The sequence below is a fragment of the Lepidochelys olivacea genome (genome assembly GCF_965140295.1).
Source record: "Lepidochelys olivacea isolate rLepOli2 genome assembly, chromosome: 5".
Taxonomy (NCBI): domain Eukaryota; kingdom Metazoa; phylum Chordata; order Testudines; family Cheloniidae; genus Lepidochelys; species Lepidochelys olivacea.
This window is the reverse complement of record NC_140415.1, coordinates 61,372,060-61,389,570: the sequence shown is the minus strand read 5'-3', so window position 1 is coordinate 61,389,570 and position 17,511 is coordinate 61,372,060. Positions and strand designations below refer to the sequence as shown.

General features: G+C 43.7%; 1 protein-coding gene across 1 annotated transcript in view; it reads left to right on the top strand.

Annotated features, from left to right (window-relative positions):
* The window catches only part of MCTP1 (multiple C2 and transmembrane domain containing 1), a gene marked incomplete at its 5' end in the record, with an annotated part of 448,993 nt that overhangs the window by 249,243 nt on the left and 182,239 nt on the right, over window positions 1–17,511 (top strand). Inside the window, one exon of the mRNA XM_084628516.1 lies at window positions 10,878–11,008. Within this exon, the coding sequence (XP_084484642.1) occupies window positions 10,878–11,008 (131 nt within the window). The remainder of the gene's footprint in view (window positions 1–10,877; window positions 11,009–17,511) is intronic.

The window sequence follows — 17,511 nt, the reverse complement described above, 5'->3', positions numbered from 1 at the left end:
TATTTTGCGCCTTTTTTCCATGCGGCCCCCATACTGCTTTCAGCAGACAGTGCAGTAGGACTGTTAACCGTCGTCATTGTCATCCACTGCTTCCGCTGCCACTCTGCTCTCCTGGTGGTCTCACAGGGCCGCTTCTGCTGCAACTCTGCTCGGCTGCTCTTGTCTCACCATACCATGGCAAGCGTGCAGCCCGCTCAGCTGTTGTGTCCTGACAGCAGATGGTGCAGTAGGACTGCAAAATTGGTCATCCAACCACCGCTTCCCCTGCAACCCTTCTCTCCTGCAGACGCCATACCACGGCAAGCATGGAGCCCTCTCAGATCACCACGGCTGTTATGAGCATTGTAAATGCCTCACACATTATCATGCAGTATATGCAGAACCAGAACCTGCAAAAGCAGGTGAGGAGGCGATGGCAGCGCAGTGACGAGAGTGATGAGGACATGGACACAGACTTCTCTCAAAGAACAGGCCCCGGCAATTTGGACATCCTGGTGGCTCATGCTGTGGAACACCTATTCTGGCCCGGGAAACAAACACAGACTGGTGGGACCACATATTGTTGCAGGTCTGGGATGACTTCCAGTGGCTGCGAAACTTTTGCGTGCATAAGGACTTTGGAACTCATGGAACTTTGTGACTTGCTTTCCCCTGTCCTGAAGCACCAGAATACCAAGATGAGAGCAGCCCTCACAGTTCACAAGTGAGTGGCAATAGCCCTGTGGAAGCTTGCAATGCCAGACAGCTACCGGTGAGTCGGGAGTCAATTTGGAGTGGGCAAATCTACTGTGGGGGCTGCTGTGATCCAAGTAGCCAACGCAATCACTGAGCTGCTGCTATCAAGGGTAGTGACTCTGGGAAATGATCAGGTCAGAGTGGATGGCTTTGCTGCAGTGGGATTCCCTAACTGTGGTGGGACAATAGATGGAACTCATATCCCTATCTTGGGACCGGACCACCAAGGCAGCCAGTATATAAACAGAAAGGGGTACTTTTCAATGGTGCTGCAAGCACTGGTGGATCACAAGGGACGTTTCACCAACATCACCGTGGGATGGCAGGGAAAGGTACATGACACTCGCATCTTCAGGAACTGTGGTCTGTATGAACAGCTACAGCAAGGGACTTACTTTCCAAACCAGAAAATAACCATTGGGGATGTTGAAATGCCTATAGTTATCCTTGGGGACCCAGCCTACCCCTTAATGCCATGGCTCATGAGGCCATACACAGGCAGCCTAGACAGTAGTCAAGGAGCTGTTCAACTATACGCTGAGCAAGTGCAGAATGGTGGTAGAATGTGCATTTGGATGTTTAGAAGCACACTGGCGCAGTTTACTGACTTGGTTAGACTTCAGCGAAACCAATATTCCCATTGTTATTACTGCTTGCTGTGTGCTCCACAATATCTGTGAGAGTAAGGGGGAGACATTTATGGTGGGGTGGGAAGTTGAGGCAAATTGCCTGGCCGCTGATTACGTGCAGCCAGACACCAGGGCGGTTAGAAGAGCAGAGCAGGGTGCGCTGTGCATCAGAGAAGTTTTGAAAACCAGTTTCATGGCTGACCATGCTATGGTGTGACAGTTCTATTTGTTTCTCCTTGATGAAAACCCGCCCCCTTGGTTCACTCTACTTCCCTGTAAGCCAACCGCCTTTCCCTCCCCTCTTCGATCATTGCTTTCAGACGCAATAAAGTCATTGTTGTTTCAAATTCATGCATTCCTTATTAATTCGTCACACAAATAGAAGGATAACTGCCAAGGTAGCCCAGGAGGGGTGCGGGAGGAGGGAAGCACCAGGTGGGGTGGTGGATGAGAGGAGGAGGGAAGGAGAAGGCCACACTGCACTTCAAAACTTATTAAAGGCCAGCCTTCTGTTGCTTGGGCAGTCCTCTGGGGTGGAGTGGTTCGGTGCCCAGAGCTGCCCCCCCACCCCAGCATTCTTGGCCATCTGGGTGAGGAGGCTATGGAACTTGGGGAGGAGGGCTGTTGGTTACACAGTGGCTGGAGTGGCAGTCTGTGCCTTTCCTGCACCTCAACCATATGCCGGAGCATATCAGTTTGATCTTCCAGTAGCCTCCGCATTGCATCCTGCCTCCTTTCATCATGCTGCTGCCACCTCTCCTGTTGCTCCAGCCATCTATCCTCTTGCGCGTCCCTCCTGTCGTCGCGTTCATTTTGTGCTTTCCTGGACTCTGCGATTGTCTGTCTCCATGCATTCTGCTGGGCTCTTTCAATTTTGGTGGACTGCATGAGCTCAGGGAACATTTCATCGCGAGTGCGTTTTTTTCGCCTTCTTATCTGCGCTTGCCCCTGGAACGGAGATGCTAGTCGCAGTGTTGAAACATTTGCAGCTGCGGGAGCTAAAAAAGGAAGATTAAAACTGAAAAAGACACATTGGCCATTTAAAAGGAGGGGCTGATGTTTTTGGGTTAATGTGCAGCGCAAACCCAATTAAACCGCCCCCACACCCAATTCTCTGGGATAATCGCTTCACCCCTCCCCACACTGCATGGATAACAGCCGGGGTGATTTCTTTTCAGCCACAGACAAACAGCCCAGCAGGAACGGGCACCTCTGAATGTCCCCTTAATAAAATTCCGCTATTTCAACCAGGTGACCATGAATGATATCACTCTCCTGAGGATAACACAGAGATAAAGAACGGATGTTGCTTGAATGCCAGCAAACACCAGGACCACGGGCTGCCATGCTTTGTTATGCAGTGATTCCAGACTATGTGCTACTGGCCTGCCGTGGTAAAGCGTCCTACCATGGAGGACGCAGTAAGGCTGCCCTCCCCAGAAAACTTTTGTAAAGGCTTTGGGAGTACCTCCAGGACAGCTTCATTGAGATGTCCCTGGAGGATTTCCGCTCCATCCCCAGACACGTTAACAGACTTTTCCAGTAGCTGTACTGGCCACGAATGCATGCCAAGTCTTTACAAGTATTTACAAAGGTACACTGACCAGAGCTGCCTTCTCCGCCTTCAAGGTCTGGGAGCCCAGGTTGGGAGGGTATTGGTTCCTGACTGTTGGGGAGAACGGTTTATCTACTTGCCTGGTGTGTGCTATCTTCACCCTCCCCCTCCTCATCATCTTCCTCGTCCCCAAAATCCTCATCCCTGTTGCGTGAGACTCCCCATCTTGCAGGAGTCCACGTACAGGGGTGGAGCAGTGGTAGGGGCACCCCCTAGAATTGCATGCAGCTCATCATAGAAGCTGCATGTCTGGGGCTCTGACCCTGAGTGGGTGTTTGCCTCTTGGGTTTTTTGGTAGGCTTGCCTAAGCTCCTTAAGTTTCGTGCAGCACTGCTGCGGGTCCCTGTGATAGCCTCTGTCCTTCATGCCCTTGGAGACTTTTTCAAATATTTTGGCATTTCGTCTTTTGGAATGGAGTTCTGATAGCACAGATTTGTCTCCCCATACAGCGATCAGATCCAGTACCTCCCGTTTGGTCCATGCTGGAGCTCTTTTATGATTCTGGGACTCCATGGTTACCTCTGCTGATGAGCTCACCACACTGGCCAAACAGGAAATCAAATTCAAAAGTTGTCGGGGCTTTTCCTGTCTACCTGGCCATTACATCCGAGTTGAGAGTGCTGTCCAGAGCAGTCACAATGGAGCACTGTGGGATAGCTCCCGGAGGCCAATACTGTCGAATTGCGTCCACACTAACCCAAATTCGACCCGGTGATGTCGATTTCAGCGCTAATCCCCTCGTTGGGGAGGAGTACAGAAATCGATTTTAAGAGCCCATTAAGTCAACAAAAATGGCTTTGTTGTGTGGATGGGTGCAGGGTTAAATCGATCTAACGCTGCTAACTTTGACCTAAACTCATAGTGTAGACCAGGACTTTGAGGGGCAGCTATCAGGGGTCGTTATCACTTGTTATACCAAGGTCCCCAGGCTTCAAGCACTACCTTTCCGGCAGGGGGTCCACCCCAGTTAGCAAAGGTGGTTTGCTATGCCTGTACTGTTTAGGGGACACCTATGTACTATCCAAGTGTAAGATCTGTACTACTATTAATAGCAGATCTGGAAATTAAAACAGAGATACTGAATTTTGGCATCTTATGAAAGAGGAAGCCCTGATACCAGCTTCGGACCTGGGTTTGGAGCACCCTCTTGTACATCAGCCTTCAAGTGCACTTAGTACCCCATCAACCTCTGTGTCAAGGTGACAGAGACCTTCACAGTATAAGGGTGAAGGTTCTGACAAGGCTCCAAGAAAGAGAAGTTCTGAGTCTCCCACCAGAGATCCTTCTTTGAAGAAATCTCAGTCACACCAGAAGACCTAAGGTCCTGGAATAGGTACTATTGAGGCTCCTAGTAGTTCTGGTACCAGGAGCTCATCAAGGCTTTGAGTTCCTCTGACAACCATGGTACCAAGCATGCTTCAGTACCAGTGAAACGTGATCTGAGCAGAAAGCCCAAGAAATCTGCTTCTTAGAAACCAGTACCATCTGCAGACCCCAAGCATTCTGACTCTAGAAGGCTGATAACATCCACCTTCATACCCAAACTGAGATCCCAGTCTGCTACACCAATGCACCAGACAACATCAGAATATTTGGTATTGGCACTGTCTGTTAGACGTGCACCTCCAAAACAATCAGCACCCTCAGATTGAGACAGACAATGGCAAAGCAATCAACAACATTAGTATTGACCCTGGATGTTGTGGAGCCTCACTTAATCTCAGCTCAGATACATTCAGCACCGCAAGAATTCAGATTCTCCAATGGTCTTTTTGTTTCTGAAGAACTGGAGTCCCCATTGCTAATGGGTACCAAGCACTTGTTAGCAGTGTTCCCTCTAATTTTTCCCATGCATGTGAGGAATGAATTCTGTTATGTGCACCAATACGGAGGTGATGTGTAAAACATCACCTCCGTATTGGTGCACATAACAAAATTCATGTAGTTCGGGTGGGGCTGAGGGGTTTGGAGTGTGGGAGGGGGGCTCAGGGCTGGGGTAGAGGGTTGAAGTGCAGGAGGGGTGAGGGCTCCGGTTGGTGATGTGGGCTCTGGGGTGGGGCCGGGGATGAAAGGTTTGGGGTGCAGGCTGCCCGGAGGCTATGGCAGGGAGAGAGGACTCCCTCCAGCTCTCTCTCCCCGCAGCAGCACCTAGGCTCAGGAGCCGGGGAGAGAGACATCTCTCTCCCAGCAGTGGCAGGTCTGTGTCAGGGCTGGGTTGGGGCCAGGAGAGGGGCGCCTCTCCCCAGGTCACACAAGTCCAGGGCAGGTCTGTGTCGGGGCCAGCAGGGAGAGGAGCCTCTCTCTGCTGTGGCAGGTCTGTGTTGGGGCCAGCAGGGAGAGGCGCCTCTCTCAGCCACAGCCCTGAGCCCCTGCATGGAGCTTAATAGGCAGCTATGCAGCTGCACAGGTTAGAGGAAACTTAGCTTGTCAGTATCAAGATCTTCTGGGTCATGGAGATCTTATCTTTTCCTGGTGACTCTGACTTCTCCAATACCTGCTGCACATGGCAGACATGGTTTTATCTTTAGTTCTACCTCACTGTTGGACTATATTATGAATGATTTCTCTTATGCCCAGATCTCTGTCTAGGTGTCTCCAATATACCATGGAGAGGACATTTCTTGGGCCACCCACCATGAGAGGAAAGTGTATAAGCAGAAATAACCTTATGGCCCTTTTCATTACTATGACAAACACTGGATGTCCTCTCCTCTACCTTATGGTCCCCCTCAGTAGCCATATTGGGACCTCTGGGCTCTCTATCTCCAGCAGTTTTTGAAAGCTCCTAGCTACTCCCATGGGGAACATATAAAAATAGATTCTCCTGGACCATATCTTCCTCCTCATCCTCAAGAGGAAACTTTCAAGGAGGAAGAGGCTAGAGGTGACAAAAAGGGGACACCCCCACCCCAATACAAATATCTTTGTCATCACCAGAAGAAGCTGTAATGCCTCAACCACCTCCTTTGGTGATTAAACATGTTGCTGACTCACTTCAGTTTCCTTAGAGGAGATCCAAGAGTCAGAACATAAACTTTTGGACATTGTACATTCGACAGTCTCTGGCCAAATTGCATTACCAGTCAATAAGGCTCTTATGGAATCTGCTAAAACCATCTGACAGACCCCTGTCATGGCATGGCCTGTCTATAAATGGGCAGACAAAAATATTCCATGCCAGCCAAAAATTCTGAGGTTTTTATTCTCGCACCTACCAACAAATTCTTTAATCAATGAATGTGGCAGACAGGGCCATGCAAAAAATGAGCCTTACAACAAAGACCAAAAATGACTTAATCTATTTGGTCACAACTACTACTCTGCAGTGACTCTCTAATTCAGGATCACAAATTACCAAGCTATGATGGCAAAATATCACCACATCATTTATGGTAAATTCAACAGCTTTATTGAACATCTCCCTGAGAGGAACACCTGAGAACACCTGAATTCAGAGCCATCATAGCAGAAGGTCAGTTCTTAGCAAAGACGTCATCGCAAGCCTTCTTAGATGCAGTCAACTATGGCTCTTCCCATCTCCACCACTGTCATTATGTATTGAGCATCCTGATTACAATTATCTGGTTTTCCGAAGGAGGTCCAAGACTGTGGAAGGGCCTGCCTTTTGATGGACTCGTGCTCTTTTCAGAGTCCACAAATAAATCCTAACATACCTTAAAAGACTCAGAGCACACTCATGTTTCTCTAAATATATTTGCCTGCAAAAAAAGAAAATATAGTAGATTTCAAACCACACAGAGATCCCAAATGATCTAGTTTTCAAAGTATCATGGATCTGTAGAGCCACCAAGAAAGAGATCAAGATATCAAAAAAGAGACACCCTAACAGAACTGTTACCACTACCGAACTGTCGTCCTCAGCCATGATGATGGTCTGGTTGAGGGGCTGGGTATTTTGAGAATAAACACTCCTTTAGCCATCAGTTTTCCCATTTCCAACCTGCCTGGGAACAGATTATTTCCAACAAATGGGTTTTGGAGGTTATAACAATGGGTTACTCCAACCATCTTATCTCCAACCCTTTTCAGGGGCCCATCTCACAAACTGTTGTTGAGACAGGAAGTCATCTCTCTCCTACTCGTAGTAGCCATAGAACCAGTTCCAATCCAGCACAAGGGGAAGGGCTTCTATTCCAAGTTATTTTTGGTTCCAAAAAAAGTATGGGAAATGGAGACTAATATTAGATCTTAGGATCCTGTCTGCCTTTGTGAAATCACAGAATTTCAGGATGGTGTGTCTTGCAGCTACAATTCCATCATTAGATTCCAGGGATTGGTTTGCAACCCTCGACTTTCAGCATATTTTCATGTTGCTATTCATGCCTCTCACAAGAGATTTCTCTTTTACAGTCGGACAAGATCACTTCTAATATCAAGTGCTTCCCTTTGGCCTCTCCTCTGCCCCAAGGGTATTCCCAAAGACTACTCATTAATGTCAACTGGCAATCATCTGTTTCCCTTACCCCAATGATTGGCTGCTCAAGGGCTGGTTTTCTTTGCAGTACAGACAATAATGTCCCCGTACTTCAGACTAGGATTTCAACTCAATATTGAAAAGTCCCCTTTGACCTCAGTACAATAAATACACTTCAGAGGGGCTTCTCTGGTTGCTACAACAGCCAGATCTTACCTTCCTATGGACAGGTTTATGACTTTAACAAGACTCAAATGATCCTCCTGGCAAGAAATTGCACCCAACTGCTGACACCCCAGGCGTCTCTTCTCCTCGATCTTAGAGCTCTCAGAAACACCTGTATCCACTTCCTTCCATTAATCAGGGGCACATCCATCAAGATTGTGACATATAACATGGCCTGAGTGTTCTACATCATTACTCAAGGAGTGGGGCAAGATCCCCATGTCTTTGTGCCAAATCAAGAAAGCTATGGAACTGGTGAATAGCCAATCATATCTTCATCTCAGCCTCCTAGGAGTAAAAAGGATCATGGCCAACAATCTCAACAGGCATTTCTCTCAAGGTTATGAGTGGGAACTGGACTTGTGGGTTCTCAGACACATTTTTATGACCTGGTGGTTCCCAGAAGTAGACCTCTTTCCAACACCACCAACAGGAAGTGCATAAAATTTTGTTCTACGGGAGGACTGGATCCTCAGTCCCTGGGGGATGCCTTCCTTATTGCTTGGATGAAGAGCCTTATATGTGTATATCCTATAACACCATTTGTCTTGACTGTGTTGAATGAGATCAAACAACAAAGCTGGGACCATTTTAGTTGTTCTACCTTGTATGAGACCATTCTGGTACCCTTATATGAATCGTCTCATCTGGCATCAAAACTGCCATCCATTTCTCACCTGTTTTCTTAGGACTTCTGTCACCTCTTCATCAGAACCTGGGAATACTTCATTTTAGAGCTTGTTTACTTAATGGTTTTCAGGGTCTGAGACTTTCTGTTCTGCAGAAGTACAACAGGTACTGTTAAACAGCAGGAAGATATCTACGTGAAACCCGTACCTTCAGAAATGGAAAAGATTTCACCACTTGTGTACCCGATGACACTTTTCACCTGTTCCTCCTTCATTCTACACTGTTCTTGACTATCTGTTGGAACTGATAAAGTCAAGTCCCTACATGATTTCCATCAAGATTCACTTAACAGCTGCAGCTGCTTTTCGTTCCTTTTGTTGAGGGATTCTCTGTGTTTGCTCACCCCACAACAGCAAGATTCATCAAGGAGTTGATGGACCTTTCCCCACAGATTAGAGAGTACACTGCTATATAGGATTTAAATTTGGTCCTTAATTATCTCATGAAAACCCCCTTTGAGCCTATGACAACCTGTTTCCTTCTTCACCTGTCCATGAAAATGGCTTTTTTCATGGCCATCAGCCCTGCCCGAAGAGTTGGGGAAATGGGTGGTTTAATGGAAGACCATCTCTTTTTCAGGTTTCAGAGTAACAGCCATATTAGTCTGTATTCGCAAAAAGAAAAGGAGTACTTGTGGCACCTTAGAGACTAACCAATTTATTTGAGCATGAGCTTTCGTGAGCTACAGCTCACTTCATCGGATCCGATGAAGTGAGCTGTAGCTCACGAAAGCTCATGCTCAAATAAATTGGTTAGTCTCTAAGGTGCCACAAGTACTCCTTTTCTTTTTGCATCTCTTTTTCAGTATTCTTCAGGGAGAAAATTTTGTTACAACCGCATCCAAAGTTTCTACCAAAGGTATCTTCTGAATTCCACATCAACCAGGTTGTTTATATTCCAGTCTTTTTTCCAAAACCACACCAGACCACAGAGGAAGTTGTCCTCCATACTTTGGATGTCAGAAGGGCATTAGCCATCTATCTGGACAGAACCAAGTCTTTTCGAAAGTCTCCATGTTTTGTTTAATTTACAGACAAATCCAGAGTCTCCACAGTCTCCACTCAGAGACTCTCTAAGTGGATTTCTGGATGTATTATCTCTTGTTACAAGGCTGCCAACATTCAACTTCTCTGTAGGGTGTTAGCCCATTGTACAAGATTCCAGTCTGCTTCCATGGCACTCTTGAGAGAGGCCGTCTGGTCTTCAATATATACTTTCTCCAAACACTATGCCATGGTTCACGATGCCAGATCATATGCTGTGCTTGCTAATTCAGTGCTATCTTCAGTGTTGGACTCAACTCTGAAGCTCCCTCCATCTTCCAGTGATACTGCTTGGGAGCCATCTGAAGTGGAGCACTCATAGGAACATGACTTGAAGAAGGAGAGTTTACTCAATCTTGTGCAGTAACTGGATTTTTCAAGATCTGTGTCCCTATGGATGCTCCACTACCTGCCCTCCTTTCCTATGCTTCAGAGTTGTCTCAAGGAAATTCATGGCAGAGAAGGAACTGAGGGTAGTTTGCCTGTGCCACTCTATGTATCCTGAGTGCGAGGCATAAGGATGTCTGGAGCACGTGTGGGCCGAACAAGCACGGCTAATTAAAATCTCTGATCAAAGGTTCATGGGGCACATGCATACTTGAAGTTGAACACCCCTAGGGGGACACATCTTGAAGAACTGCAGTTACTGCACAAGGTGAATAACCTCTTCTTCTCAAAGATAACTAGAGCTGTGGTTCTCAAACTTTTGTACTGGTGACCTCTTTCACGTAGCGAGTCTCTGAGTGCGATCCCCCTTATAAATTAAAAACACTTTAAAATATATTTTAAACACCATTATAAATGCTGGCGGCAAAGCAGGGTTTGGGATGGAGGCTGACAGCTCGCGACCCCTGAAGGGTCCTGACCCCCAGTTTGAGAACCCCTGAACTAGTGTTGCTGTCTACTACTGAAGCTGTCTACTTCAACCTGAATTCAACAATAAAGGAAGACTTCATATTTAAATAAGTATTTGCATCTGGTTCTGTAATTAAGAATAAACAAAAAATTAGCTTGGCAAATTCATTATCCCCACCCCTACAACCTCAAACATTATAATGGCAAGAAGAAGAGGAGGAAATCATGCAAAGCTGGTTAACTGAAGTTGCTGGTTAAGTGCTTTCAATTTCAGTCTATTTGTCATTTTCAGGTGGCCTTCTTTTAAATTTTTTTTTTGGTTTTGTTTTAGAAAGACAACTTTGTCACTTTCCTGTCACTCAAGATGAGGAATCATTACTCTAGAGAAAAATGGTTCAGTTCCCAGGGCAAATTCATTGTTTTACAGACTTTCAGTGGTGATGAACTGTGAGATTCTGGAGGTTGGTACTGTGTCCAACAGGGGAATGGGGTTGTTCAGTAGCCTTATTTTTTTTCCGTTAAAAAAATCATCACTAAAGCCATTAATTGTGTGAATAAGACTTTCTGGGCAGCATCTAAAAATTAATTTCACTATTCAGGAAGAACATGGCTGCACAATGCAATAATGACTTTCTTTACTCTCCTTTCAGATTGTGCCAAAAAATTTAAATCCTCAGTGGAGGGAGCAATTTGACTTTCATCTCTATGAAGAGCGAGGTGGAATTATTGATATTACTGTGTGGGACAAAGATGCTGGCAAAAGAGATGATTTTATTGGCAGGTGTGTGTAATTACAATCTACTAGTACTCTGGAGCTGTGAGCAGATGATTACAATGAGTCTTGTTGTTAAAACTATTTCTTATAACCATTTGTCCTTGTAAAGAAAATACTGAGCTTTTACAAAGTATAAGTACATTTTCCTGCCTTTATGACCATCCTCATGTAATGCTGACAAAATAATTATTTGCTTGACCAGTAGGTGGCAGATTTTACCTATTCATAGACATAGATTTTCAAATGTGGACATATGGTATTAAGTATAATCAAGTTGCAGGAGGTTCCATGCAGCAGCGATTTCAGGGTTGGGGTTAGAGGTGAAAGAAATATCATGAATTACAAAATGCTTGTAAGACTAAAACAAATCCTCATTTTTAATCTACAGCTGGGTGAAATGAGAATCTTCTTAAAGCACTGCACATAACCTTTTTTGCAATAAAATATGATCATGGATGTAATTAATTCTCAAGGGATTCAATCTTTGGGATCTTTCTCAGAGTTCAGGAAATTATATAAATCTGAATCACCAAGCTCAAACTGTTTTACTATGGTAGGTCATGATAAATACAGCCCATTTGTATCAGCTCGTAATAGGAAAAAAGTCTCAAAACTATTAAATGTGTGTAGCTACTGTGAAAATTTAGCCTTATTGGGAAGTTCAAATGTTCAGTTACATCACATGAAGTTACAGCACATTCTGATAAATTGTATTAATCCTATCTCTTCTGGGTAGTTGTCTGTTAGAGTAGAATATTAAAAACTTGTAGATGCTATGACTAGTACATTGTTGCTTTGTAATCAGTAGAATTAGTCATTGTTGAAAGTACATATTCATGAATGGAATTCCTATGAACTGAGCTATATATTTTCTATGTCAATGTGTTAATCTTTTCCTCTCTATGCTTGTGTTTGGAGTAGCGCCTTTGTTTACCATACTAGATGATGGGGCAGACTGGTCATAATATTACATTTTACTTTCTCTTGGAGACATCCTTTTATAGAATGTAAAGAATCAGAAAAGATTTAAATTTTTTGGTGTATAAGGGCCTTAATGTCCATCAGCTTTTTTAAAAAAACACATATTCATTGGAATTGTATTTCATACAGTGATAACCTATTATCTGGGATTAATATATTTATACGTTTTGTGCTTGTCGTATCTGCAGTGAGTGGATATAATAATAACTTTAGTTTGGCAGAGTAGCTGAATGGGTCAGTCCCATGCAAGTACCTGTTATGCCTCGGAAAATAGCTTCTATTCTGTGTTCATCTACTACAGAGTTTTTTCTCAAAAGACGAGATTTAAAATTCCAACAATTGACTTTGCAAGACTCTTTGTATTCAAGGCAGCTTTTGATTTTTTTATTATTATTATTAACAAGTAATATTATTACCACAAAAGTATTTTACAGATGAAGATCTAATCCCTGCTGCATAGAGTTTGCAGTCTAAATAAAGTAAAGCATAAAAGTGTAAAAATAAAATAGTTACACAGCAGGAAGAGAGGTCTGTAACCACAGGAACATGAGGTTGTGTAGATAATTATGCACACATCTAAAAGAGTTTTTTGTCTTAAAAAAAAAAAAAAGCAACTTGTGGGCATCATGAAAATAGTGATTTCTGTTTGTTTCATGAAGACACCTGATGGATAATACCAAGAGAATACCTTTCTCTAAAAAGACTGCTTGTAACCATTGCTATTTTAAAATGGGGAATAATTTGAATGGTTTTGGTGGTCTGCCTCAAGATATGAAAGTGATTCACATTATGTAAATACTGAAATAGACAGACAGACCTCTTTCTAGGCATATCTCAGAACCAATAATCTATCCTCATCCTTCTTGACCTATCAGCCACCTTTAACAAGTTGACCAAGGAGAATAGGGGTGGGGGGCAACCTAACTGGCTTCAAGACTGAGCTTGATACGTTTATGGAGGTATGGTATGATATGATGAGACTGCCAACAATTGCATGTAGCCAATCTGTGACTGCTAGTAGCAAATATCCACTAGATGGGGAGGTCTCTGAGTTCCTACAGAGAATTATTTTCCAGGTATTTGGTTGGTAGGTCTTGCCCACATGCTCAGGGTCTAATTGACTGCAGTATTTGGGGTCAGGAAAAATTTTTTCCCCTGGTCAGATTGGCAGAGACCCTGCGAGTTTTTGCCTTCCGCTGCAGTTTTCGACCTCTGCATAGGTCACTTGCAGGTTTAACCTAGTGTAAATGGTGGATTCTTCGTAACCTGAAGTCTTTCAGCTATGATTTGAGGACTTCACTAACTCAGCCAGAGGTTATGGGTCTATTACAGGAGTGGGTGGGTGAGGTTCTGTGGATTGCAATGTGCAGGAGATCAGCCTAGACGAGCATAATTGTCCCTTCTGGCTTTAAAGTCTTAGACCATTCTGTTACTCCTGAATTTTTGTCTTCCCTTGGCTTCCATGACTCCATCCTCTCCTGATTCTCCTCTTACCTCTCTAATCACTTTTTAGTGTGTTCTCTGGAGGGTCCTCTTTGTCCCCTCTCCAATTTTCTGTGGGGTTCCACAAAGCTCCATCTTTGGTCCATGACTGGGGCTCCTAGGCACTATGGTAATACAAATAATAATAATAATAATTAATAAGAGTGACATGAGATCTTGTGCTTCCAGTATCAGAAGAAGTGATATGCTTAGGATCTAGATGGGAAATTGAAAAGTATTCTTCCTGATTAGCTGAGCGATCAGGCATCTTTCCTTTTATCTTAAATAAAATAAATAAGGACCTCTTCCCACCTTGAATATTTTTCAAGCACTAGCAATTCTCTCCTAGAGGTAATTTTTTATATAATGCAAATCTAAGACTCCATCCTGAATGATGGCCATATGTGACTAAAGTTTGGTGAGGAAGAAACCATGTTTTATGATGAAGAGAGAGTTTCCACTAATGGAACAAATTGAGGAGAGAAATAGAGAAAAAAAAAGTATTCATTATTTAGAGAACAAAGTCTCATCTTTGATCCATAGTGCAGTTTTCTGTTGCACATTTTGCATTCATTCTGCTTGCAGAGCACTCATGAATGTCAGGAGAAATTGAGAGGAATAAATGCAGAATATGCCAAAAAAAAAAATGTTGCTTTGTGGATCTCAGAAAAGATATTTGCCTTTAAACAGTGTATTTTAGTGTCACAAATTCAGCTGGTGGCTCCTGTCCACTGCTGAGAGGGGAACCCAACCCTGTAGATCCCGTTATTTAAGCTTCCCTGTGTCTCAGCAGGCTGCCCACACTATTTTCTCCCTAGGCCTCTCTGGCACATGTCCTGAGCACTGACTCTGTCTGCTATGAAATGGAAATGGAAATGGAGCTCCTTAGACTCCCAGGACCAATGCTGACCCCCCCCCCCATCCCCAACTGCCTTGATGCCCCAGTTGCCTACACACCCTGTCCCAGAATCCCGTTCCAAAGTTGTGAAGCTGCTGGTTTACAATTTAACTCTCTCTTGAGACATGCAACAGCTGTACAGCATTTAACATGCAGAAACACTGTTCAGAGTCTAGCCCTGTACTGCTCTTCTGCTTACTGGTATAAAGCACGAATGAGTACAAATCATACAAAACAATAAACATCTTACAATGTCCCTCGTTAGCTCACCCTTCCCCTGTGAGTCCTTGTGGGAACCATGTGTGTCCAGGAAGGCAAACAGGTTCCCTTCCCTGTCACTGACTGTTACATATGCTGGGTCTTTTCTCCCTCATAACTGTAGAAAATGTCCCCTGGGCAGAATAACTTCTCTTTTAAAACTTTCAAATTCCTTGTTCAGTCTCTTGCTGGGTCAGAGGCCTCCTGCCAGGTGACTTTGCTGACAAGGCAAGCTCCCGCCTGCTAAACCAGTTGTTCTGAGCAGGGACCAGTCCTTTGTCCAGAGAGAATAGCTTTCCAGGGACTGGGTACTTAGTCAACTATCCTCCATTGTCAGCACTGTATCTTTACATCCTGGGACTACAGCCCAGCATGGAGGCAAAGGATAACAGATCGGGCTACCAAAAAGCATGCTCAAAATGAAGACTGGAGCTTGGGGTGTTTCTCTCTGTATGTATGACACACACACACTCTCTCTCTCTCTCTCTCTCTCTCTCTCCTTGATTTTCTGAAACCCTGTTCTCCAGACCTCAACATTATCTGAATCCTGTCCTTGTCCCCCAGCATGGGACAAGGACGGGGTTTAGATAATAGAGCAGAGATCCCTGGGCCACAGGGGAGGCCACTCTGCTGCTGAAGGCTCCTGCGTGGCAGCACAGGGAGACCTTGGCAGCCCTGCTGTCACAGGAGTGAGTGAGCAGGGTGCTGACAGTGGAACTGCAGATGGGTCCTGTGCTGTCACAAGGCTGATGACACCCAATCCCTGGCCAGCATTCTACTCTGCCCTGCCAGGATTGCTGTCTCCTGGCGGTGCAAGAGTCTTGTCTGCACAAGTTGTACCAGTTTAGCTTATATCACTGTACCTTGTGCCTGCAATAATTGAAATAGCAGGTGTGGCAGTGCACTGCCCTCTTGATTATCCAAAGAAAATCTCTGTCTGGCATGCTACTCAGCTAACCAGGAGAGTGAGGAAGTTGTGTGTATGTGTACAGACTCTCCTGGTTACCTGAGTAACATGTCAGGTACAGATTTTATTCAGACACACAGAGTTATAGATAGTCGAGTGTGTGTGTGTGTGTGTGTGTAAAATACATATCTATCTATCTATATATAATCTTCCACAGAGTTTATAAATTGTACAAACATATTCCGAAAATATCACAGTTCACACATAAGATTTCCCCCTTAACCCCCCCCACCCCCAGCTTTATTCTAAAATTTTCCCCTCTGATTTAATCATTGAACCCCCACGTCACTCTCATTTTCTTTCTGGTAAAACAAAATTGGATCAGAACCCCTTCACAAAGGGTCAATATTCTGGTTCCAGCTTATACCTGGGTGAGGTACCCTGCTTGGTAGGACTCCCATGAAATAAAATAATTGGGAATTGAAGCCAAATTTCTTCAACCTTTTACACAGGGAAAACCAGTCTGGCCCTTTTTGTATAATTAAAATAGACCATAATATTAACTGTGTGTCCCTTAATGCAGTGAAATATTTGGAAAACAAAATGTTGTATGTACCTTCTAGCATTCCGTACCCATGAAGTTCAGTTGAGTTTGCACTGTACAGTACTTGAATGCATTCTCCTATACATACTCCTATTTATTAACTGGTGAAATTATTCAGGTAAAACAAGAACAAGGGCAAATTGTTATCCATTCTAGGTAAGCTGGAGCTTTACTAGAGTGTGTATCTCAGAGTATTGTTAAAATATATAAACCTAGAACCATTTAAATATATATATTTTAGGATTTCAAAAGCACACCAGACACTCTTGAATAATAGAAAGAGACATGCAGGCTCAGGTGAGGGAACACTGGGTCCTATCACTAGAAAGAGCCACCTAGCTTCGTAAACAACAGAAGCTAGGACCTGCTATTGGAGGGTGGAAAGAGAGCACATTCGATCTTCTAAAGATAATACAAAAGGTTAAGGGTGCTCAGGTCTCGGGAATAGGAGGTTGCCCTAGGTACATTGGGTACCTTATGGAGGGATTTTTCTGGAGAGCAACAGTACCTGGAGGCTTACAGGCAGCCTTTATAGGTTCAGATAAACTTGAAAATTGGGATGGTTTTCTGAACCTCCCAAAGGTTTTGGAGGATCAGTCATCACTTCTAATGAGTATATCCTTTCACCAAATATTTTTATTATAACTTTTACATCAACAATATTGAAAAACATAATTTGAATGTCCAGATCATGCAGTTGACGAGTAAATTAATAGTCACAGATTTACCATAACTGGAAGTAAATGTTTTCTATTTCCTTGTTGAGTCAGAAAATAGACTAGTTTGATAAAACCCGTATACTGTAGAAAGTTTAGGCAGCTAATATTAAGCAGCTACTATTAAGATAAAAAAATCAAATGAAGGTGAAATGATTTTAATCTCCATGTAATTATTTGGCTTTCTTTTCTCCTGCATTTTTGAAGGCGATCCTGGCTCTGTCACCTTTACAATAATCAGCTAATAAATCCTTATGATTGTTATACCTTTATGCATAGCAGTAATCGGAACAAATTGGCTGCTGACAGCTGCCATAAATTGCCAAGAATGAGTGCTGTCAGAGAACAAGTTGTTTCTGTGAACGTGCAGGATAACTAAATCCCATGTCATGCAATTTTATTCAGCTGAAGCTATTTGCAATCCAATACAGCAGGACTTATAATATTATTTATTAGTGGGGAAATGCATGTTTATCTTCAAAATGACATTGATTTTTGCTCACATTTTTATACATTTACTCTTGACTTCTATTTATCTGTCTAGTTAATTGTGTGTGTGTGTGTGTGTTTTCATCAGCATCTGTGAGTCTTCACTACCTTCCAAAATTGATGCAAGCTGTGAGTGGAACACCTTGTGTTGTATATTCATTACACTACATATTG